The 27,249-nt window shown below is 33.3% G+C and overlaps 1 protein-coding gene across 1 annotated transcript; it reads right to left on the bottom strand.

Annotated features, from left to right (window-relative positions):
- Nucleotides 1-524: 524 nt before the first annotated feature.
- LOC139875682 (putative disease resistance RPP13-like protein 1) lies at nucleotides 525-25,008 on the bottom strand. The gene is made up of 4 exons (XM_071862995.1): nucleotides 23,044-25,008; nucleotides 1,551-3,240; nucleotides 1,102-1,155; nucleotides 525-700 (listed from the first exon to the last, which is right to left on the bottom strand). Exons 1-3 carry the CDS (start codon nucleotides 24,917-24,919, stop codon nucleotides 1,152-1,154), a joined length of 3,570 nt encoding a protein of 1,189 aa, XP_071719096.1. The 5' UTR covers nucleotides 24,920-25,008; the 3' UTR covers nucleotides 525-700; nucleotides 1,102-1,151.
- Nucleotides 25,009-27,249: the final 2,241 nt, after the last annotated feature.

The raw sequence follows: 27,249 nt of genomic DNA, 5'->3' as shown, positions 1-27,249 counted from the left end.
TAATTATAAGTTAAAACTAATATAGCGTTAAGCTTGTTTAAAAGATCCCTGTGGAACGAACCGGACTTACTAAAAACTACACTACTGTACGATTATGTACACTGCCTATAAGTGTTGTAGCAAGGTTTAGATATATCAATTCTATAAATAAATAAATATCTTGTGTAAAATTGTATCGTATTTAATAGTATTTCGTTGTAAAAATAATATTATTTTCTAGTACACCTCGCACACATTAGTTTTGATCTTTAAATACCATTTTTTTTTTAAGTTTATGCTAACCAATTAAATGTTCAATTCAAACACAAATAAAAATAAGATTATTTGCTTTAGTTACAAATAAATTTAAATGTATTTTGAAAATCTATTTATTTTATTTTTTCATTGTATTTGGATCTTTAAATGATTAGCATGAAATTTGCTGGAAAGCATATGCTAATTTTTTAATTTCCACGTGAAGGGAAAGTGGGAGTTTTGAGGCACAAACAAGATTCTTTATGGTAACTAGAAAAGCAACAAACAAAAAATTGCTATAAAATTTCTTTTGTTTCACCAACATCTAAACCATGTCAATCATGTTTTATGTCATTATATAACAAAGAAACTCCTCAAACAATCACACAGTTAAGAAATCGAATCACATCTTAAACATGGCTCCGGAGTCTTCTCTTTTGGCAGGAGCGATTGAGCCAATTTACATCTGTTGTGCAACAAAACACGAATTATTTCTAACATGAGAATTACAATTTTTTTTTTTAGCAAGGAATATTATTAATCACGAAAAAATATTATTAATCATGAGAATTACAATTTTAATCACAACTGAGTTGCAAGCTAAAGACAAATACTTATTAGTCATATAATAAAGCCAAACTAAGTTGAGTGTTCTTGATTTATTAAACATTATATTAGTCTCTTTTATATTTATCCTGTTTTTTTTTTTTTTTTCGAACGACGATATCGGCATCACCTAGAGGAGACTTAACCACCTTTGCAATTATATGCCACCCACACACGTTAGGAGGAATCCAATTCACGACGATATTTGCAGTTCAAATAAGTCAATGATAGTTAGCTAGATGATGGTATTTGCAAACATACCTTTACTTAAAGCTCTTAATTTTCACTATTGCACTCGTTCAAAATATGAGTCACCTGTGGAAGTGGACACATATTATAAGAATAAGAATTATTATTATTATTCCACTAGTTCAAATAAGTCAATGACAGTTTGTGTAACATTATATCAATATTTTGCCGCACGAGAATAAATCTAGAGTAAGAAAACAAATAAGCACTAAATTATGTTGATAATTTCCCTGAATTCAATGATAACCAGCAATTTCCAAAAAATTATTATAAAAATGCATATGTTTGAGGACTTTCATCAAGCGCTGGAGGCCATGAATGAAAAGTTCAGTGAAGATGGAATGTTTTTGAGTTATTGACAATGAAGACTAACAAGCATAAACAAATACTCCGTAGTATTTTAGTAATAAAAACTAATATAGGCACACTATTTATTGTAATAAGAGATATATATGACATACCTTTTACTGCCATTGACTGTTACTGTCAAAGATGAAGTTGAACATGGCACATCTTTAATATTCGGGCAATAATAAATTTCAAGTTCCTGAAGGTGAGTGAGGTGTGAGACCACCTCTGAAATCAATTCCACATCATCAAAGGAAGATATACATAGATAAGTTAGAGATGGTGGAAGAAAAAAAGATGTCGATTCAACATTCATCTCATTTCCTTCCACTACAAATGAAGTCACTCCTGAATCAGAACCATCTAAGTCAAGCTCAACAAGTGAGGTCGGGTAATTTTGCGGCCCCCACTCTGACAATGTCGTTAACCTTCCTATTATTAACACCCTTAAACTAGGAGGCCACAACCCACATCGAACATCCATGGTTGGACAATTATATATCTCCACCTCTTCCAAAGACTCGAGACTTTGCAAATGCTCATGAGGAAATGACTTTAAATTCATGCAATCACTTATTTCAAGAAACTTGATAGAAGATGGGAGCTCATGCAACGTTGTCGACAAGGTCAATGAATTCATTGAAGAGCACTGTAAGATCTTCAAATTCTCAACACTATTGGGGCAATTGTAACTCTCCAATGAATCACAAATCCAAAGTTTCACATCTCTAATGACAAATTCGATGTTGCTACTTCCAACATCAACCTCTTTCTCTCCGATTGATACCAAATTTTTACATTTAATTACATCCAACGTTTGTAACTTCACAAGAAACCTGCTTGCCTCCGATTCTGAATCCCAAAGGTATCTTAATTCTTCACAAGCTTCAATCTTTAGATGCTCAACTACCCCAAGATGTTCTAAAAATTCCCCATCAAGTTTTGTAAGATTTTTTATTTCAAACATTTCCAATCTACGAATTGTTGAAGATGCAACAACTACGGCTCTTAAGACTTCTTCACCACAACAACTTATAAACAATACCTCAAGTGACGGCATTAATCCAATCGACACCTCAACCAGTTTTGGACAACTTACTATACAAATTTCACGAAGATTGGGAAATGATCCGGTAGGTTTCCCATTGTCACCATTACAAGACCATTTCTCCAAGCCTTCCATCTCAAAAATGTTTAATTTTTCTAATGATGGAAATGAAATATTAAGAAAGTGTGTACAATTTCTGCACCCTTCTATTGTAAGCTCCACTAACTTATCAAATGAGGGGTCTCCTACCCAACTAGGGAATTTTGTTCCCCCGTAGCGGAAAATTCTTAGTATTTCCAGATTCGTGTGAGGATTTAGTCTATGAATTACTTCATATTCTATCATCGACTTCTCAGAATTATTAAATACATCACTCCATTTCATATCTAATCTAATAAGACCCTTCTTTTCTTGTAAGTTGGCATCATTCGCTTGTTGTGGATCTGTCACATTTTCTAATCCTTCAATAGAAAGTGCACCTTGAAGATTCAATAAGCCTTTAAGGTCGGATACCTTCAAACCATTAGCTCCGTCGACAATAAACTTTGACAAAGTTTGTAGACTCGATAACCCACCAATCCCTAAGGGCATCTTGTTCAATGACGGAGTCTCACTCATGTCAAGATGCCGTAGATTTATTAGCTTAGAAAAACTGACCGGCAACCTATATAACATCTTACAGTCATGAACCAAAAAGCTTTGGAGATTATAAAGCTCACTAACCTCCTCTGGTACTTTTTTGATATTTGATAATGCTAAAAACGAACATATATTTCATAGCATTATTCCTCAAGAAAGACAAGCTTTTAGTTGCAATTGTTCTATTTACAAGTGATATTCGTTTAAATAATAAAAGGTGAAGACAAAAGACAGATTCGACGATTTGAAGACGCAAACGACCAAAAAGCTCAAAAGAACAAAAGACAATCAAAGAGGTTCCAATTATTGATAAGAAACGTCTCGAAATTACAAAAGTACAAGATTCAAAACGCAAAGTACAAGATATTAAATTGTACGCGAGGACGTTCGAAAATCCGGAACCGGGACCAGAGTCAACTCTTAACGCTCGACGCAACGGACTAAAAATTACAAGTTAACTATGTATATAAATATAATATAATATATAATTAATTATATTAATTATATATATATTATATTTATATATAAAAAACCGTCGGCAGAGAAACTCCAAGGGTGTGAGCTGTAAATACATTCTCCGCGACTCGCGGAGTTTGAAGGGGATTTTGCCGCGAGTCGCGGAGCCCCAAATTTCAACTCTGGCTATAAAGCCAACCGAATTCTGATCAAAATTCATCATCTTTTTCTTCCTCCTTCATACGATATATATATATATATATATATATATATATATATATATATATATATAATTTATATTTTAATTTTAATTTTAATTAGAATTCTAATAATAAGGGTATGTTAGCGAATATTGTAAGGGTGTAAGTCGAAATTCTGTCCGTGTAACGCTACGCTATTTTTAATCATTGTAAGTTATGTTCAACCTTTTTATATTAATGTCTCGTAGCTAAGTTATTATTATGCTTATTTAAAACGAAGTAATCATGATGTTGGGCTAATTACTAAAATTGGGTAATTGGGCTTTGTACCATAATTGGGGTTTGGACAAAAGAACGACACTTGTGGAAATTAGACTATGGGCTATTAATGGGCTTTATATTTGTTTAACTAAATAAAAGTTTGTTAATGTTAATATAAAGATTTACAATTGGGCGTCCCTATAAATTACCATATACACTCGATCGGACACGATGGGCGGGGTATTTATATGTACGAATAATCGTTCATTTAACCGGACACGGGAATGGATTAATAGCCACTAGAATAATTAAAACAGGGGTGAAATTACATTCAAGGGTAATTGGTGTAATTGTTAACAAAGTAGTAAAACCTTGGTTTACACGCAGTCGATAACCTGGTGTATTCATTAAACAAAGTATTAAAACCTTGTTACAATTCGAATCCCCAATTAGTTGGAATATTTAACTTCGGGTATAATAATAATTTGATGAGGACACTCGCACTTTATATTTATGACTGATGGACTGTTATGGACAAAAACCAGACGGACATATTAAATAATCCAGGACAAAGGACAATTAACCCATGGTCATAAAACTAAAATCAACACGTCAAACATCATGATTACGGAAGTTTAAATAAGCATAATTCTTTTATTTCATATTTAATTTCCTTTATTATATTTAATTGCACTTCTAATTATCGCACTTTTATTTATTGTTATTTAATCGCACTTTTAATTATCGTACTTTTTAATTATCGCAATTTTATTTTATCGCACTTTTATTATTCGCAATTTCATTATCGTTATTTACTTTACGCTTTAATTTAAGTCTTGTATTTATTTTATATTTTACATTAGGTTTTAACTGCGACTAAAGTCTTAAAATCGACAAACCGGTCATTAAACGGTAAAAACCCCCCTTTATAATAATAATATTACTTATATATATGTTTGTATTTTTATAAAAGTAAACTAATATAGCGTTGAGCTTTGTTTAAAGATTTCCCTGTGGAACGAACCGGACTTACTAAAAACTACACTACTGTACGATTAGGTACACTGTCTATAAGTGTTGTAGCAAGATTTAAGTATATCCATTCTATAAATAAATAAATATCTTGTGTAAAATTGTATCGTATTTAATAGTGTTTTCTGCTAAAATTAATAACTATTTTATATACACCTCGTACGACATCAAGTATTTTTGGCGCCGCTGCCGGGGATTATCTTAAAAGCCGGAAGCGCAACGCTAATATATAAAAAAAAAAAAAAAAAAAGATTTTTAGTTTACTTTTATTAAAAGTCGTTTTTGTAAAAATACGTTTTAATTATTCAAAAATATAAAAAGAAAAACAAAAATATATGTATTTTTAAGATTTTGTTAAATATTTAAGTTTTATAAGTTTCTTTATTTTTATTTTAGTTTATAAAAATATAAGTTTTATTTTAAAATCTTTTATTTAAAAACAGAAAACAGAAAATAATAAAAAAATAAATAAAGAAAAACGCGTTGAAATTATAAGCTGTCAACTGAATTTCTGAACCCCGCGACTCGCGGGGTTTTCTTCATTAATTACCGCTACTCGCGGAGGGTATCTGACAGGCGACAGGAAGCCCTAATCGAGCATTAATTACGGGTTATTATTAATTAATTATTATTAAAACCTAATTATTATTATTATTATTAGTTTTAGTTTTATTTTTACTTTTTATTTAATTTATGTATTTTGTTTAATTAGTTTTATTAAAATTGTAAAATTAATAGTTTAATAAAATAAATAATATAAAAATAATATTTTTATAAAAAATTGTACTTTTTACAACTTTTTGTATATTTTTATATTTTGTACCTTTTTAATCGTTGTAGCGTAATATTTGTATTTTTCGCTCATATTTAATTTTAAACTTAGTTTTTGCTATAGTTATTTTTACTCCTAGATTTTTAGGCTTTGCCGTAGAATTCCTTAAGTGCTTTTTCTTTAGACTAAGATTTAGGTGCTTTAGAATTTTGCGACGCCTTTTTAAGTTTTAGTTTCTTTTTAAGTTATTTCCATTTGGGATTTAGTTTTTTCTGTAAGCTTTAATATTTTTAGACACCTTTTACTATGTATCAATTATCATTCCAATTAGTAATTTCAATTTGCGATTATAATTTTAAGTTAGTTGTAGTAATAAGGTTAGGTTAGTCAAGTATTTTTAAGTTTTTATAAGTTTCTTTTATTTTTCCGTCACCTTTTATTTTTTTCAACCATTTTTCTTTTTCGACCTTTTTCGACGAACTCTTTTTCTTTCCTATTTCTCGCTATTCTAGTTTTAGGACATAGATTTTTATTCTACTTCTTATCTAAATTTCTTAAAATTACGAAAATTTATTTTAAGTGGTTAAATTGATAGACATCAAAATTTTCTGGTTCGTAGTAATAGTTGGATTTGTACGTGGACCGGGTTATTGGAGCCAAACAGTCCTCAATTATATTGAGACCAAACGAATCCTGCCCCTCTGCTGCATCTTTTGGCTATTCGAAACGTGGGCAAAATCAGAAAAGTCTATTGATTGGATAACTTATTATAATTTTTCTTTCATTTTTAAAACTAATAGGATATTCAGTGAATGCACCGAGCAAGACGTTCATCACCTTTTGTACGTTCACCACCTGTAACTAGATCAAGACATTTAGCAAATATAACCGCCGTTGATTTTTCTTTAGAATCGTCATCCAGTCGACCAAGTACTTCAGTTCAAATTTCCGATAATCCATTTTTTGAACCCAACCTCACAATTGAGAATCCGGAAAATATTCAGGAACGGTTCGTAGATCCTGAACCATTAAACTTTCCTCCGGAGCCACCAATCATTCAAACAGAGATTGTTGAGGAACGAACTATTAAATCAGAATCATCTAGTGATACCGATTCAACAAATTCAATTATGGAGAATCTGGAACCTTTAAGTATGGAAGACCGAATGAGAGCTAAACGCACTGGCCAAGGTTACGCAATTACTCATCCAGACATTAATGCGCCAGATTATGAAATCAAAGGACAAATTCTACACATGGTGACTAATCAATGCCAATTTAGTGGTGCGCCGAAGGAAGATTCAAATGAACATCTACGTACCTTTAATAGGATCTGCACACTATTTAAAATCCGAGAAGTGGAGGATGAACAGATATATCTCATGTTATTTCCCTGGACTTTAAAGGGAGAAGCCAAAGATTGGTTGGAATCGTTACCTGAAGGGGCGATCGATACATGGGACGTTTTAATTGACAAATTTCTTAAACAATTCTTTCCTGCATCTAAAGCCGTAAGACTTCAAGCAGAAATTGTTACGTTCACACAGAAACCAAATGAAACTCTATATGAGGCGTGGACAAGATATGGAAAGTTGTTAAGAGGATGTCCGCAACATGGTTTAGACACCTGTCAAATAGTACAAATATTCTACCAAGGATGCGACATCACTACAAGGAAAGATATAGATATAGCAGCTGGTGGTTCTATTATGAAGAAAACCGAAACTGATGCTTACAAAATTATTGATAATACTGCTTCCCACTCACATGAGTGGCACCAAGAAAAAGATATCATTAGATCATCTAAAGCAGCTAGAGCCGATTCTAGCCATGACTTAGATTCCATTTCCGCAAAGATAGATGCTGTGGAGAGACGAATGGAAAAGATGACTAAGGATATTCACTCAATACGAATTAGTTGTGAGCAGTGTGGAGGACCACATTTGACAAAAGATTGTCTCAGTATTGAATTAACAATGGAACAAAGAGAGAATATTTCATACATAAACCAAAGGCCTGGAAATAATTATCAGAATAATTATCAACCGCCAAGACCGATTTACAATCAAAACTAGAATTATAACCGAAATATTCCATACAACAACCAACAAGGTCCTAGCAATCAACAAGTATCCAATAATACTTACAATCAGCAAAGACCTAATTTTCAAAACAAACCACCACAACAAACCGATGATAAAAAGCCGAATTTAGAAGATATGATGACGAAGCTAGTTGAAACTCAAACGCAGTTTTTCACATCTCAAAAACAAACAAATGAACAAAATGCTCAAGCATTTAGAAATCAACAAGCTTCTATTCAAAATCTGGAACAAGAAGTAAGTAACCTAGCAAGGTTAATAGGTGAAAGAAAACCGGGAAGTCTACCTAGTGATACAAACGCTAACCCCCGGAATGAAACAGCTAAAGCTATTACCACAAGAAGTGGTACAACACTTAAACCACCTGAAATACCTGTAACTTCTGATGAAACTATTCCTACTCCACAAGAACCACAACCTGATCAAGATAAGGAAAAAGAACCGGTAGTTGAAAAGGATAATGAAGATAACACAGTTAAGGATAAACCTTATGTTAAACTATACCAACCACCACTTCCTTACCCGAGTAAAATGAAGAAAGAAAAACTTGAAGCCGAGCAATCCAAATTTTTGGATATGTTTAAACAGATAAATGTAAATCTTCCTTTCATTGATGTGATTTCAGGAATGCCAAGATATGCTAAATTCTTGAAAGATCTAATCTCAAATAGAAAGAAAATGGAAGAACTCTCGGCTGTTACTATGAATGCTAATTGTTCAGCAGTGCTGTTGAATAAGATACCAGAAAAACTATCTGATCCAGGAAGTTTCACAATTCCATGTTTTCTGGGTAGTCTTAGTTCAATAGAAGCATTGGCAGACTTAGGCGCTAGTATAAATCTAATGCCGTATTCACTATACGCTAAACTAGACCTTGGAGAATTGAAACCAACCAGAATAAGCATACAACTAGCCGATAGATCAATAAAATATCCTAGAGGGATAATGGAGAACATGCTAGTTAAAGTTGGTACTTTAGTATTTCCAGTAGATTTTGTTGTTTTGGACATGGAAGAAGATTCTCAAGTTCCTCTCATATTAGGAAGACCATTCTTAAACACGGCTAAAGCAATGATAGACGTGTTCGGTAAGAAACTGACCCTAAGTATAGAGGATGAGAGTGTTACCTTTTCAGTTGATAGAGCAATGCAACAACCACAATCTGTAGATGATACATGTTATTATATTCAAACTATAGATGCACATGCAGAATTATTAGAAGAATTTCCAGAATTACAAGGAACAGGAGAATGTTCTTTAGGAGAAGGTAATGAACCAATTGATGAAGCTGAAATGTTAGCTACACTTATAGCTAATGGATATGAACCAACAACAGAAGAAATTCAAATGCTAAAAGAAGAAGACAGATATCGATATAAATCATCGATAGAAGAACCTCCGAAATTAGAGTTAAAGCCACTTCCAAACCATTTGGAATACGCTTATTTACATGGTGAATCTGAATTACCTGTAATAATATCGTCTTCTCTTACTGAAAATGAGAAATCACAGCTCATTTCTGTGTTGAAAGCTCATAAACCAGCCATTGCATGGAAGATTCATGATATTAAAGGAATAAGTCCTTCGTATTGCACACATAAAATCCTTATGGAAGAAGGTCATAAAACGTATGTGCAACGCCAACGAAGACTAAATCCGAATATGCAAGATGTAGTTAAGAAAGAGATTATTAAACTGCTAGATGCAGGTTTGATATATCCAATTTCTGATAGTCCATGGGTAAGCCCAGTTCAATGTGTGCCTAAGAAGGGTGGCATGACTGTCATTACAAATGAGAAAAATGAGCTTATTCCTACTAGGACTGTAACAGGATGGCGTGTATGTATTGATTATAGAAAATTAAATGACGCCACCAGAAAAGATCACTTTCCCTTACCTTTCATAGATCAAATGTTGGAAAGATTAGCCGGAAATAGTTACTATTGTTTTCTAGATGGATTTTCCGGATATTTTCAAATTCCAATAGCACCCGAAGATCAAGAGAAAACCACATTCACGTGCCCTTATGGTACTTTTGCTTACAAACGCATGCCATTTGGACTTTGCAACGCCCCTGCAACCTTTCAAAGGTGTATGATGGCGATTTTTCACGACATGATAGAAGAATGCATGGAAGTATTCATGGATGACTTTTCAGTCTTCGGTGATACATTTAAATCATGTCTAGTTAATCTGGAACGAATGCTAATTAGATGCGAAAAATCAAATCTAGTACTTAATTGGGAGAAATGTCATTTCATGGTTAAAGAAGGCATCGTTCTTGGACATAAAATTTCAAAAGAAGGAATTGAAGTGGATAGAGCTAAAGTAGATGTAATTGCTAAACTTCCACATCCCACCAATGTTAGAGGAGTTAGGAGTTTTCTAGGGCATGCCGGTTTTTACCGACGTTTCATAAAAGATTTTTCTAAAATTGCCACTCCTATGAATAAACTCCTAGAAAAGGATGCGCCATTCATCTTTTCAGATGAATGTATCAAATCTTTTAATATTCTTAAAGAAAAACTCACTAATGCGCCGATCATGATAACACCAAATTGGAATCTACCATTTGAACTAATGTGCGATGCAAGTGATTTTGCAATGGGAGCCGTTTTAGGACAAAGGATTGAAAAACGATTTCAACCTATATATTATGCTAGTAAGACGTTACAAGGAGCACAAACGAACTATACAACTACTGAAAAAGAACTCCTTGCTATTGTCTTTGCTTTTGACAAATTTCGATCATATCTCGTTCTAGCAAAAACGGTGGTCTATACCGACCATTCTGCTCTTAGATACCTATTTTCAAAACAAGATGCTAAACCAAGATTAATCCGTTGGATCTTACTCTTACAAGAGTTTGATATTGAAATCCGAGATAAAAGAGGAGCAGAAAATCTCGCCGCTGATCATCTTTCTCGTCTTGAAAATCCCGAATTAGAAGTTCTAAATGAATCAGCCATACAAGACAACTTTCCTGATGAATATCTATTGAAGATAGATTATAAAGAAATCCCATGGTTTGCAGACTATGCAAACTGTCATAACCCGTCCTTAACCATAAGAACGTGTTAGATAACGTATGATTTCATTGCGAGGTATTGACCTCTATATGCGACATTTTTAAAAGAGAAACTGCATATATTATACATTACAAACCATAACCATTATTTTTGTTACAAGCTTTAGACAATAAAAAGATGATTATCGTTTAGCGATAATCTTCGACTTACAAACTTTACATATAATGATAACAACACGATTTCGAGCATATTTTACAACACAAATCCTTGGGTATGCAGTTTTATTTTTGACACAAATATGCGTACGCAAGATCCTGCTCAAATTCAACATAATGCAGCGGAAGCTTTAGTAATCTCCTGAGAATAGACATGTTTTAAAAGGTCAACATAAAGTTGGTGAGATATAGGTTTAATGCCGGCAGCAATATATATATATATATAGACCACAAGATTTCGTATATAAACAGTTTAATAAAAATATTCTAAGTGGTTGAGCACTTGGTAACCATACTTAACATTTAATCACGTCGCATATTCCCTTTAATATGAAATCTTACTACACCGTACCAAGTGTAGTCACAAAACGAAGTACTGTGCAACCGTTGAATACTGGTCGTCCAGTCCGGTTGGGGTTGTCAGGCCCGATAGATCTATCAACAGGATTCACGTTTACAATACCGCTGTAAATAACAGTTACCAAGCTACAAGGAAGTATGCCAGTGGTACAACTCAACGTAGAATATATTTTTCAGTTACTTGTGTCCATAACGTAAAACATAAAATACATGTATTCTCATCCCGAAATATTTAGAGTTTAAAAGTGGGACTATATACTCACTTTCGTCTTGAAGATATATATATAGTTTGACTTGGTCTCCGGTTGATATCACGAACCTATCCATATATAATATATCAATACCTTTTCTTTTTAAACAAACGTCACATATATATACTTGTTATACTTTTAATACTTTGAATAATTCCTTAGTCCGTAGTTAGCAGTTCGTTGTTAGTAATTCAATTTTAATGGTTCATTTTTAGATGTTTAATATACCCGCAATGAAATAAATAAAACCCCCAACGAAATAAATAAAACCCCATCGTATATGTATTGGTCGAGATTAATCTTGACCCACGGTACCGGTGTTGTCAAATGACGTGTTGCGTACATAAAGTACCGGTGTTGTCAAATGACGTGTTGCGTACAATCATGGGATCTTATGATTAATCTTCTCGTGTTGTTTACGGGTGATCCTGAACCATATAAAATTGAATTATAAGTACATATATATAAAATATCATGTTAACTTAAAAAGATGTGATTTATTTAATGTTTCCCAATTATTTTAGTGGCTAAACTAGTCTTAGATATCCGATCTCGTTTTGGTCATAGTTTCTTCGTTACAACTCCGTTTTTGTTGATTCAACTTGTCACTTCCTTGGATCGAGTCCCTCTTTAAGACTATGATCTGTAAATACCTTAGTTTGTATTCGAAATCACAGGTCATAGGTCAAACTTTAGTGAAACTTATGGAGTTGATCATTTTCCATCATGTAAACAACCTTAAATGATTATTTTTCTAAAAATACTTATACTTTGAGTTAAATCATGAAATTTTTATGTGTTATCATATTCATAGTAAAAATCATTTTTCCAGAAAATAAACCTCCAATTCAAAGTTTAAGATGGTTTTTAATTATCCAACCCAAAACAGCCCCCGGTGGCACTCCGACGTCGTAAAAACAGTTTTTAAGATAATCTTTGAAAAACCAAGTTATACCTTGTTAAATTAGCATATATTTAAGTTATATTACAGGTCTTGGAGTATTTTAAAAGTTAAGTTAGAAGGATCTATTTAGTTTGCAAACAAGTTTGAAAACATTCAAACTATGTTCTTGTTGTTAAAATTTTATACCACAAAATAAGATAGCTATATATATATGAATCGAATAAGGTTATGAACATAGATTCTACCTCAAGTTCCTTGGACAAGGTTGTTGTAAAAGAGGAGTAAGAACCTAGAACCAAAAGGGTGATGGAAGTGGATGAAAGATTGGAAGTAAGTTGGTGTTCTTGGAAGGATTTCTTGAAGTATTTTTGTAAGGTTTTCTTATGAGGTTTAAGTGTTGTTTTTGAAGCTAAATGATTGGGAAAATGCTTGGAGATGATCAAGTATGAAGTTAAGAGTATTTTGAGAGAGAAATGGGAGTGTAAGTATGAGAAAATGGGGTGAAGAAATGGTGTGCATGCATAAAAACGTTTTTAGGTTATAAAGGAAAAAAAAGATACCTAACTTTGTTTTCTTGCTAAATAATTCATGCTACTTGACAAATGGTTGGTTCCACATGTTTCTTAATCATTTAAGGCTGCTAAGGAGCAGATTTTTATTGGTATATACCAATAGTAAATACATCTAGAAGCTGCGTATGATACGGGTACATATACCCTAGATATACGCGTAGAAATCTTTGAGAAAACGGAACGAGGATTCAAATATAGCTATCTTTTGTAAATATACTTATATTGTTTTATGTATGTAAGCCCTTTAAAAGTGATAAAATACATATCTATACGATGCATGTATAAGTATTATAGGTTATAAGTATTTATGTCGAAGAACGTTACGTATAGTTATCGTTTTGAAAACTTAAGTTAGTAGTTTCAAAATATACTTATAACTCATTGTTATTAGTACCCAAGGAGATGTTAAACATCCTTAGATCATGTTAAATATATATAAATACATATATATACATAAACGTATAATTATCGTATGTTATATAGTTCGTGATATCATCGGTCAAATTGAACGGTCAAACGTTGTGTAAAACTCTTTTCGAAGACATAAGTCTCAACAATTTGGATTGCTTGTCATGTTGGTAAGGTTTAATTTATGTAAATATTAATCTTATAAATATAGAATGATCGAAAAAGTGCGGGTCATTACACAAACTACTTAGTTTGTGGATTCCTTAAAAAAGGATTATCGTACCAAAGACGAAAGAAATTCTTCAGTGATATAAAACACTATTTCTGGGAAGATCCACACCTGTTTAAAAGTTGTCCCGATGGAATAATACGCCGATGTGTATTTGGAGATGAAGCTAGTAAAATTTTAAACCATTGTCACACAGGACCAACAGGAGGGCATTATGGGCCTCAACTAACAGCAAGAAAAGTTTATGAAGCTGGATTCTATTGGCCTACAATTTACAAAGACGCACACCTTCTGTGCAAATCCTGTGATGCATGTCAAAGGGCCGGAAAAATAAGTCAACGTGATGAAATGCCACAAAATGTCATCCAAGTATGTGAAGTATTTGACATTTGGGGTATTGACTTTATGGGTCCATTTCCAAAATCTCATAATAATCTATATATACTCGTAGCCATTGATTATGTATCTAAATGGGCGGAAGCACAAGCTCTCCCAACTAACGATGCACGAGTTGTAGTCAACTTTTTAAAACGTCTTTTTGCAAGGTTTGGAACATCGAAAGCTTTAATAAGTGATCGGGGAACTCATTTTTGTAATAATCAACTTGAGAAAGTTCTTAAAAGATATGGAGTAACCCATAAAATCTCCACCGCATATCATCCACAAACAAGTGGACAAGTTGAAAATACCAACCGAGCTTTAAAACGTATTCTAGAGAAAACCGTAGGATCAAATCCGAAGGAATGGTCCATTAAATTGGAGGATGCACTCTGGGCTTTTAGAACAGCCTACAAAACTCCAATTGGAACCACACCTTTTAGACTTGTTTATGGAAAAGCATGTCATCTTCCAGTAGAAATTGAACACAAAGCATTTTGGGCTTTGAAGACATGTAATTTTGATTTACATGAAGCCGGACGTCTACGATTAAGTCAACTAAATGAATTAGAAGAATTAAGACATGAAGCATACGAAAATTCGTTAATCTATAAAGAAAGAACGAAGAAATGGCATGATAAAAGAATCAGAAGTTCAAAAGAATTTAAAGAAGGAGACAGAGTTCTTCTTTTCAATTCACGATTCAAACTATTTCCTGGAAAATTGAAATCAAGATGGTCTGGACCATTCATAGTCAAAAGAGTTTTCCCATACGGAACGATAGAATTGATAAATTCAAATGGGATGGAATTTAAAGTTAATGGTCACAGAGTTAAACATTACATACATGGTCCGATGGAAGTCGACAACGAAGTTAATCACAATTTCGACACCACAGCTAACTAAGTGTGGGGAGAATCAAGTCTTTAAAGGATAATATGTATTTCTGTTAGAGTTAGATTGTCTGTTTTCGTGTAGTTCTCGAAAATGGAACCCGAATGGTCTTTCCCTAGCAGACCCTAAAGAACTGGTCTTCTCCCCCCATTCTGAATTTTTATTTTTTTTAGGTTTTTACGAAATGAAGACTGCCTGTGAACTAAACCATGGTCTAATGCTACACGCTTTGATCACTAAACGTAATAATGACATACTACCGAGTGAATTAGTATCAGTAATCAGAGAAAGAATGGACGGAGTTAGAAAAGAATCCAGATGCGAAGATAATAAGTTACAATTTGGTAAAGGAAAATCAAAATCCGCAGCGAAAAGAAGAGCACGACACCTAGAACGATGTCACAAATGCGGAAAATGGTCACATGGAGGTAAATGTTCAAATAATCAAACCTATTCAAATACCGAATTTGTTACTTTATGCAGAGACGGACCGTTCATATGTTTAGAAGAAAAGACACTGAATGCTCGAGGTTACGCCTATGCAGCCATGGAAAACCAATTAAACTGACTATCTTATGAATGGAATAGATCATATAACTAAGAAATCTATTTCACAGGTATGTCTGTACAGTTTTTATTTTTATTTTTATTTTTAACCTTTTGATAATAAACGCTAATTTGTTCGCTAAAAAGTATTAAATTGGTATTAAATAAAATTAGGTTTGGCGACCGAAATTATTGATATCATTCAAAAATTTATTACATCACTGCGAAATTTAACGTTTATTCTTAAGGTATAAATATCTTTAATCAATCAACCCAAAATATTTCAAAAATTCGTCATGAGTTAAATTAGGTCTTGGAACCGAAATTACTTTACCGAAAAGAGGGGCGCATATTTTTGATAATATTTGATTGATTAAAGTGGGATAAAAACACAAAAAGATTTTTAATTTTATTTTTACCATGTTTTTAAAATTAATATTTAAATCTTAAATTAATATTGTAAACTTTGTAAAAACAATATATTTAAAATTGTAAATATTTGAAAAATTAATATAAGTTTGGTATGAATTTATAATATGAATTTTTAAAAAAATTAAGTTTGGTGTGAATTTTTAATTTTTAAAATATGAATTTTTAATTTTATGCATTTCAAATTTTAAGTTTGGTGTGAATTTTTAATATTAATTTTGAATTTTATATTTAAGTTGTGTGAATTTAAAAACAAAAATTTACTTTATCTCATTAAGTTAAAAATATGATTTTTAAAATTCGTCGTAAGTTGAAGACTAGGTCTTTGAACCGAAATTGCTTTACCCGAGGGAGGGACGAGAACTTTTATTATCATTATTTTTAATCTTATTGAATTAGAGTATGCCAAAAACATTGAAAAAACCCAAAAATCTTAGCTTTTAAAACAATCGCTACAAAAAGACAAATTTTAAAATTTTGTCGAGAGACGGACTAGGACATCGATCCGAAACGACCTCGTCCTAAATAATAAGGGAAACAAAATTTTAAAATTAATTTCTTAATTGTTTTCAAAAGTTAATGATTATAAAAAAAAAAAAAAAAAAAAAAAAATATACCAAACTCCGGGAGTCGCGGAGTTTGGAGGGTATTTTGCCGCGACTCGCGGATAGACTAAAAACCGGAAAAAAAATATAACTGCAGAACAGATCAGTCCCCAACCCCCAACTCAAAAATAACTGCGAAAAAAGAACCCGAAAAACACCCCCAAAAATCCCAATTTTTAACCGTTAATCACCAAATCTTTTGCTAAAATCATGTTGAGAAGGATGCTATCTAAGAATTACTCAAGAAAAACGGTAAATTTCTACACCTAAACACCATTTAATTCGAAATTTGGTGTTCTTGAGCTATTTTTTCCCCAATTTGATTTTGATGCATTTTAGTGTAATTAAGCTTAAATTGTTTATGTATTATGCTTGTATAACCTAGATTGATGCTGTTTAACATGATTAGAAGCCTTAAACTTCAAATTTTGAATAATCTAGGGTTTGTGTTCTTGAGCAAATTTGGGGCTTTTTGATATAAACAGGTTATGGCCGATTTTTGTCATGAATTGTTGCTAAATTGAGTAGTGTAACATGTCTAGGTAGTTAAATGATCCAAACTTTGAGCCTAAACATGATTTTGAGAATTAAAGTGGACTTCAAGTCTAAAATTCATGAACTTGATTTTTGAAAGATAATGCCATTTGAGACTTGTTTAATTGCTAGTAATGATTATTTTGACATGTTATTTGAGTTGAATGCTTATGAACTTGGCGAACATTTTCATATATGCTTATTTGAAAAAGTGTAGATTTGATAAAAATGTGAAAATAAGCTTAAGTTTGATATAAATTGATAATGTCATTGTAATTATTTTGATTGATGATTTTGCTGACACTAATGCATATTTGGATGCACAAAATTTGTGTTTGATGTGTTTTGCAGAATGAAAGGGGTGAATCTTCATCCCAAGCCCGCAATGCTCCTGCTGAGAATTTGGAACAACAGGAGGTGGATAACTACTACAAGCAGGATGTACCTCATCCAGTCATGACCTTTTCCGATATGCATTTGGAAGAGTTGCACCCGAACCTGAGATTTGACAGACTTTGGATAGATTATCCAAAATATCAACGGGGTTTGCATACTCTTCATTCCAAGGTTGTTGAGGTACCGAGGGTCATAGAATGGGGACCCTTAGAAGCTGTAGAATTGGCCGGGCCAATTAGGGAATTACTTGTACAGAGGTATGGTAATTCTTCTTTTAATGACTGGATATGTTTATTCACCATACGCAGACCTGTATATAAAGTATGGTGTGAAGAATTGTTATGTAGTATAGAGTTGAATGATCGGGTAGCTAGTTTAACCGATCGTTCTTTTATTAGATTTTTGTTAGGCGGTTCGATGCGCCACATGTCTTTACTGGACATGGCTCAGGCTTTACGTATATATACGCCTGAGGAGTTAGCGTCTGCCGATTGTAGAGGATTGATACTAAACGGTAGAAAGATAGATGAAAATTTTGATACACACGGTGTGTGGAGTCAAATGACAAGCCATCACCGTTTCAAAGGGGGAAATTACTCTTATTTGGATATAGATAGAGCCGAATTAAGAGTGATACATAGGTTTTTAGCTAATTCGATTACACAAAGGGGTAAGAACAAAGAAAAAGTAAATGAACAGGATTTGTTTTACCATATGTGTATTCGAGACCCACAAAGCGCTGTAAGTATACCATATTGTGTGGGTTATTATTTATCAGCTATGGTTCGGGGGATGCGACCACATAGCATAATAGGAGGTGGTATTTTTATTACTTTGATTGGTGAATATCTCGGTGTGGATATAAGTCGGGGGGGATTATTAGTAGAAGAACCAGAACCCCGCGACACTATAGGTTTAAATGTATACCATGGTGCGAAAGTTTTGAAGAGGCGAAATAACGCCGCAGTACGATACCATGGTAGACATCCACAGGTGGAGAGAAACCAGCAACAAGGTAATGTAGGAGGGGGGAATGAGATGCAAGAAATGCATAGGTTTATAGCTTCTCAAGAATACGAAAATGCTAGACAGAGAGCATTTGAAGATTGGCAAGTTCATCAGAACCAGATCATAGCTCATTGCCAACATATAGGTAGAAACTATATTCCTACACTGAAACCCGTCTTCCCTCCTTGGTCGATAGAGATGCAGCCACCATATCCTACGTATGACCCTGCCGAAGCATTCTATAGCACTTATGGTTATGCCTGGAACCCCTATTGGTACCAATATCATCCTTAGTTTACTTATTTTTTTTATTTTGTAATTTGTAATTATTGATATGTTTAATACTTTTGTTAATATTGTAATCATTTTTATAATTATCTAACTTTTATTCTTAGACTTTAATAATTTTTGAATGTGGGGTAATATAACAAACTTCAAAAATATGTATATATGTTTGCAGTTTATCTTATGTACACAACAGGGTAAAACAACGCATTTTCAAAGACTGGCATTAAGTTCAGCAAAAGCAACTAATTTTGACGACAAGATGCAAAATATATGTGAAATAACAACAAGACGGAATGAACAAATGATGTGCACCATTTATCATTCAGCAAACAAACGCCAATATATTTGGAAACTTTGGTAAAAATTTAATCATTTTCACACAAATCACCCTCAATAATTTAAATTGTTACTGATTTCTTGCAAATGAGGGCATTGCAAGATCTTAAGTGTGGGAAGGGGTTAAATTCTTTCGGATTTTAAAATTTTTATATTAAACACTTGGTTACCATTAAAAATACTAGTAAAGCAGTAGTTGTATTAGAATCTAGTGCTCTCTGATAAAAAAGAACAGCCCTAGTCTTATATACTGACTACCCAATTCTAGTAAAATTTTTCAAAATTTTCAATTAAATGAATTCAAAATCATGTTTATACATATTTATGAACGATAAAACTAGGTTTTAACACCGAAATTATTGTTACCTCGGAAAGGACATAAATTGAGAAACAAACTAAAATGTTAAAATTCATTTAAAATGGAATAGAGGACGATAAAAAGGAAAATAAAAGCCAAGTGTTGGAAAATTTACCAAGTTATTTTAAACATATGTCACATATATCTGTAACAAATAACTGAAAATACTTTTGCTTTGAACTAAACTAAACTGTTTTACCCAATGAAAGAAAAGAAGAGATGGATCTACACGATGAATCAATTCCATCATTAAAAGGAAGTAAAGTCTTCCTAAAAAGAAACGCGCTTCTTGATTTAGGTCATGAAGTTGTCGTCCAGACCAGCTGTAGGTTGACGAAAAATCTAGAAAAGTCATCTCTAAAATCAGCAGGAAATCCACGGACCTCAGCATTAAACAGGGTCGCCAAGTGGTCAGATTTATCCTAACCATGAGAAGGATTTATCTCGTACAATGGGGGGGCACCATGCAAATTAGCTGGATAAGACTAATGAATCAGATCCCCAGAAAGGATAATCTCCTTAAAGATTAAAAATCAGCTTTTAAGACTGATATTACTCAATCCTAGAGATTGACCTTAAAGATTGAGAATTACAAACTCATGGAATTCAATGATATCTAAACTCGAGCTTAAACGAGAAAATATTTTGATCAAAATTACAAACCGATTTGTTTTCTGAAAACCCTATTTTCAATGCGTTCATTACCATTGAACGTAAAATCCTAGGAATTCACCTGGAATTCATTAGGTCACCTGAACTAAATCGGGTGTCAACCGTAAGAACGGTGGTTGCATAGCATGGTCAAAGACATGACCTTGTGCCAGACCGAAAAAATTATAAGGGTGAGCTTTACTATTGCTCCTACCAAGGATAGTAATTGCGTCCGACACGTTATAGACCATAATCAAAAGCATGTCACGGGACATTGCCTTAACAGTTGCTTGTTCAACGCTTTCCTTTACAACCGGACGGTAGTTTGCCGAAAGGTAATATACGGAACAAGTAAACTGGACGTGTTGCTTTCCAAATACAAGGTTAGCAAGTGGGTGACACAAAACCGCAAGTTTGAGCTAAAATTTTCAAATCTGAAACCCACCAAACCCACAAAAATATTTTGCAAACACCGGTAAAGGGTTATTCCGGAAAACTTATCTAGGGTAAAAACTAGATTTAATTTTCAAAAGATCAAATGTTTTCATAAAGATCCAATTTCCTTAATGGATCTAAATTTTTATAGTCATGTGGGACTGTAAACCATATCGTTACTACCATTGTTTATACCGCCGTATAGAAATCACTGATGTACAAAGTGTGAAGAATAAAGAAGTGATTCTAGTATTTCAAGACAATATTGCTTGAGGACAAGCAACGCTCAAGTGTGGGAATATTTGATAATGCTAAAAACGAACATATATTTCATAGCATTATTCCTCAAGAAAGACAAGCTTTTAGTTGCAATTGTTCTATTTACAAGTGATATTCGTTTAAATAATAAAAGGTGAAGACAAAAGACATATTCGACGATTTGAAGACGCAAACGACCAAAAAGCTCAAAAGAACAAAAGACAATCAAAGAGGTTCCAATTATTGATAAGAAACGTCTCGAAATTACAAAAGTACAAGATTCAAAACGCAAAGTACAAGATATTAAATTGTACGCGAGGACGTTCGAAAATCCGGAACCGGGACCAGAGTCAACTCTTAACGCTCGACGCAACGGACTAAAAATTACAAGTTAACTATGTATATAAATATAATATAATATATAATTAATTATATTAATTATATATATATTATATTTATATATAAAAAACCGTCGGCAGAGAAACTCCAAGGGTGTGAGCTGTAAATACATTCTCCGCGACTCGCGGAGTTTGAAGGGGATTTTGCCGCGAGTCGCGGAGCCCCAAATTTCAACTCTGGCTATAAAGCCAACCGAATTCTGATCAAAATTCATCATCTTTTTCTTCCTCCTTCATACGATATATATATATATATAATTTATATTTTAATTTTAATTTTAATTATAATTCTAATAATAAGGGTATGTTAGCGAATATTGTAAGGGTGTAAGTCGAAATTCTGTCCGTGTAACGCTACGCTATTTTTAATCATTGTAAGTTATGTTCAACCTTTTTATATTAATGTCTCGTAGCTAAGTTATTATTATGCTTATTTAAAACGAAGTAATCATGATGTTGGGCTAATTACTAAAATTGGGTAATTGGGCTTTGTACCATAATTGGGGTTTGGACAAAAGAACGACACTTGTGGAAATTAGACTATGGGCTATTAATGGGCTTTATATTTGTTTAACTAAATGAAAGTTTGTTAATGTTAATATAAAGATTTACAACTGGGCGTCCCTATAAATTACCATATACACTCGATCGGACACGATGGGCGGGGTATTTATATGTACGAATAATCGTTCATTTAACCGGACACGGGAATGGATTAATAGCCACTAGAATAATTAAAACAGGGGTGAAATTACATTCAAGGGTAATTGGTGTAATTGTTAACAAAGTAGTAAAACCTTGGTTTACACGCAGTCGATAACCTGGTGTATTCATTAAACAAAGTATTAAAACCTTGTTACAATTCGAATCCCCAATTAGTTGGAATATTTAACTTCGGGTATAATAATAATTTGATGAGGACACTCGCACTTTATATTTATGACTGATGGACTGTTATGGACAAAAACCAGACGGACATATTAAATAATCCAGGACAAAGGACAATTAACCCATGGTCATAAAACTAAAATCAACACGTCAAACATCATGATTACGGAAGTTTAAATAAGCATAATTCTTTTATTTCATATTTAATTTCCTTTATTATATTTAATTGCACTTCTAATTATCGCACTTTTATTTATTGTTATTTAATCGCACTTTTAATTATCGTACTTTTTAATTATCGCAATTTTATTTTATCGCACTTTTATTATTCGCAATTTCATTATCGTTATTTACTTTACGCTTTAATTTAAGTCTTGTATTTATTTTATATTTTACATTAGGTTTTAACTGCGACTAAAGTCTTAAAATCGACAAACCGGTCATTAAACGGTAAAAACCCCCCTTTATAATAATAATATTACTTATATATATGTTTGTATTTTTATAAAAGTAAACTAATATAGCGTTGAGCTTTGTTTAAAGATTTCCCTGTGGAACGAACCGGACTTACTAAAAACTACACTACTGTACGATTAGGTACACTGCCTATAAGTGTTGTAGCAAGGTTTAAGTATATCCATTCTATAAATAAATAAATATCTTGTGTAAAATTGTATCGTATTTAATAGTGTTTTCTGCTAAAATTAATAACTATTTTATATACACCTCGTACGACATCAATATTTGTTCCCGAAAAGTTTAGGTAGCGCAAATGCTTGAGACTACTAACCGACTGTGGGACCTTTGTGATTGATCGTGTCAAGCTTAGCACCCTTAGGAACTGTAATTTTGGAATAAATTCCACCATAAAGTTATCCAAGGTATCAAATTTTTTCCATAAAGTGATTGACGTCGGTAAGAATGTACGCAAGCGTTTAGATCTATGTAACTCCTTGAACTTTCTGTATTCTGCATGTCGCTCACCTATGAATGAAAAGTGACGGAACTTCTCAAAAGCTTCGGTCCTTCCATTCACATCCCGCTTATCATCCAACATAAAGAAAAAATCTCCCGCAACACTTACTGCCAAGTCATTCATCAAATCATGCATTGTGTATAAAAATTCGCTATGTTGAAATAATGACCTTGAATGTAGCTCTTCAAAGTATTGACAACCCAAACTCTCCATTGTGTTGTTGCCCTTTGATTGGGATAAAAACCCTTCTGCCATCCACAATAGGACTAATTCAAACTTATTGAACTTATAGCCCTTTGGAAATAAAGAGCAATATGCAAATAACCGTTTCAAATGTAGAGGGAGGTCATAATAGCTCAACTTTAAAGCTGGAAGGATGCCGCTTCCATCTTCAATATCCCATATATCGCTATTCATCAATTCCTGCCATTCATCATCACTTGTTCCTTTTATCTTCAAGACCCTCCCAAGCGCTACCAAAGCTAGAGGCAAACCATGACATTTTTTTATTATACCATGAGCAATTACTTTAAGTGATGGGTAATTGTCAAAGTTCTCTTCATTCAACGCGTTATATGCAAATAACGACAGAGCAATCTCATCAGACAAAACCTCCAAATTGTAAGAATGAACGGAGTCCATCACTAAAGATACCTTGTTCTTGCGAGTGGTGACGATGATTTTACTACCGGGGGAGCCGACAACAAAAGGGCTTTTAAGGAGTTCCCATTGATTGTGGTCTTCATTCCAAACATCGTCTAATACAACTAGGAATTTCTTTTTCGATAACTTTTCTTTAAGAGCCACATGAATCAGATCTAGATTAGAAAAAGCTTTGTCATCCCCCGCCACAGCCTGATAAATTGCCTTGCTAATACTAAATACATCAAATTCTTCAGAAACACAAACCCATGCCCTGAGTTCAAAATAATCGTTAACTCTTTCATCGTTGTACAAAAGCTTGGCAAGGGTTGTTTTTCCGATCCCACCCATACCTACTATGGACATCAAACTTACTTTCCGATTAGCGGCTTCAGGTTCCAATAACTTCGCAAGCAATACCTCCGTATCCGCTTCCCGACCCATAACTGTGGACTTATCGACTAATGAAGTTTGTTGGAATTGTACACTTTTTCTCATTGAACTATTTTCCACTTTCACATTCAGATCCAACAGGCCTAAATTATTTTTCTTCTTAGCCAGATCATTTAGTCTATTGGTAATCTCATCAAGTGTAGAACTCATGTTACGTCCATAAATCATGTTATGAGGATTGAAATTGGTACAACACGCTGGAAAAAAGTTAAGTAACTTACTACTAGTGCTACTAGTGGCATGAGGTTCTTGATTCAGTTTGCGCTTAATAACTTCAGTAGCCATATCATCAAAAACATCGTCTATGTCGTAAGCCAATTCCCGAAGGCTATATAACCACGATTCAACAGCCTTTTGGGTTATGTGTTTCTGGGATGCATCAGCAAGCACATGTTGGATCAGAGTCAAATTTTCGGTCCATTTGTTCAGCTGAGAATCAATTCCTTCATATCGAGCCAACTTTATCAAATCAACTGACATTGGATTCTTGATCAACTCACTCACAACTGCACCAATAATCATTTCATCCATTTGTATTTAGAGAATTAAAGATTGATTGATTGTTTGTTTGGTCTGATTGATTTCAAAGGATAGGAGTAGAGCAAGACGTAAGTGTAGAATTTGTGTGGTGAACATTGAATAGATAAGTCACTAGTTGGAAATATGAAAGTCTTAAATTACAGCTATTTTAATATATATTTTTAGTCATATTATTAATAATTACGTCCCACTTGGAAATATGAAACTCTAATATCATCAACAAACTGATTTTACAAACAAATTACGATCACTAATTTTATTGTACGAAGAGTCATAAAGTTTAGGTCTTAGAAATTTAACCAAGTGTTATATCGATAATTAATTCTAGTAAAATTATGAATCACAAAATAGCATAGTGGTCAGAGTCATGAGTTCTTTGCAAGTGGTGACCATAGCCATTGGCGAGTTGGAAACATCAAGGAAGTAATCCTGCTGGACTGCGTACATCAGAGTATGGGATCGAAATTAGTCGCCCTCCCGGGTCACCTAACAAGGAAAACCCTCTACCGCTTAAAATGTATTTCACGACTAATCATTGTAGAATCAGCTTTCAAACTTATATCGGATCCAGAGTTCAAAAATGAAATTTATTTTTTTTAATTGTTTTCTTATTTATTTTAACTAGCTTAAGGCCCGCGATTTTGAGAGCACTTTTGTATGTGTGTCATCGAAAGTGTGATAGTTCCAGTAAAGTAGTTTTATATATAAACACATATTGATAGTGAAATATAATTTTTTACACATTGATAACCATCACAAAAGACCATTATCTCTTCTATTAACATGAAGCACACATTTGTCTTTTTAAACGGGGCATTAGAAGCCTACTAACATTAAAAGGATAAACGGGACAATATTAAAGTTAAACCTAAAACGAATAAACGATAAGCATACCAACATTAAAAAGATGTTGTCGATTAATAGTTGTGGATCGTTGATGTTTGATAAGAGAAAATAAGTTAAAGATCTTTGTGTTACGTCGTTCAATTTTTAGCTATTCAAGAATCGAAAATGTCCCGGTTGATGATGCCCATATTACGATCTTTTTAGGGGAATCACAATTTCGATTTCGCTTTAAGTTTGGCCGGGGATATTCGGGTGGTATCATTTCCGTTTGGGATCCTAATGCTTTCATTAGAAGCGATATTTGGTGTGACAATAACTTTGTAATTGTTAAAGGTACTTGGGTTCAAGAAAATTTTGACGTGCTTATGGTCAATGTTTACGCTCCGCAAGCTTTGGTGGATAAAGTCACTCTTTGGATGAAAATTTCTAATTTTATTGATACTCATCCGGGTGAGTACATTCTTATGGGTGATTGGAACGCGGTTAGATGTAGTGATGAACGTTGCGTTTCAGTTTTTTGCCCTCTTGATGCCAGAGCATTTAATGATTTTATTGATCATAATGCCTTATACGATATCCCTCTTGGTGGTCTAAAATTCACATGGCGCAATAAAACGGGTAACAAATTTAGCAAAATTGATCGCTTTCTCATTACTAATAATGTTTTAAATGTTGTTGATGACTTGAAAGGTTTAGTTTGTTCTCGAGGTTACTCAGATCATTCTCCTATTCTTTTGTTCCAAGATAAAGTTGATTTCGGTCCTACGTATTTTAAGATTTTCGACTCTTGGTTTTCTCGTCCTGATTTCGATGAAACTGTTCGAAAAGCTTGGGACAATATCAATGTTGACGTGAATATGGATATTGTTGGCAAATTCAGATTGTTAAAAAGTCATTTGAAAAGTTGGATACATTCTTCTCGGGTCGCGGAAGATAAACGTTTAAAAGAGATTAAAGATAAGATTATCGAGCTTGATATTATTATTGATTTGGGTTGTGCTAGTAGCGATGATATTAATTTAAGAAATTCATTAGCCGCTGAAAAAGATGACATTTTCAAATTGAACGATCTTGATACTCTCCAAAAAGCTAGCATTAAATGGGATGTAGAGGGAGATGAAAATTCAAAGTTTTTTTTCATAGCTTGCTTAAACATAAAAGACGATGTCAGCAGATTCAAGATATACTAGTCAACGGAATTTGGCATGATGAACCAAAAGTTATAAAATCCAAATTCGCTGACCACTTTGAAGCTAAATTCGGCAATCATGGGCCTAATCAAATTTTCGGTTCTTTAAGTCCTCATGCTCGGTTATTGGACTCTGATGTCGATGAGCTAGAAAGAAATATTGATGATGAGGAGATTAAAAGCGCGGTTGTGAATTGTGGAAGTTCAAAAGCGCCTGGTCCGGATGGTATTTCGTTTCGTTTCTTAAAACACTTTTGGGACTTATTTAAATCTGATTTTTGCAGGG

This window comes from Rutidosis leptorrhynchoides, chromosome 11 (assembly GCF_046630445.1).
Source record: "Rutidosis leptorrhynchoides isolate AG116_Rl617_1_P2 chromosome 11, CSIRO_AGI_Rlap_v1, whole genome shotgun sequence".
In the NCBI taxonomy this organism is placed as follows: Eukaryota; Viridiplantae; Streptophyta; class Magnoliopsida; order Asterales; family Asteraceae; genus Rutidosis; species Rutidosis leptorrhynchoides.
The sequence above is the reverse complement of the archived record's forward strand: the minus strand, read 5'-3'. Positions and strand labels throughout refer to the sequence as shown.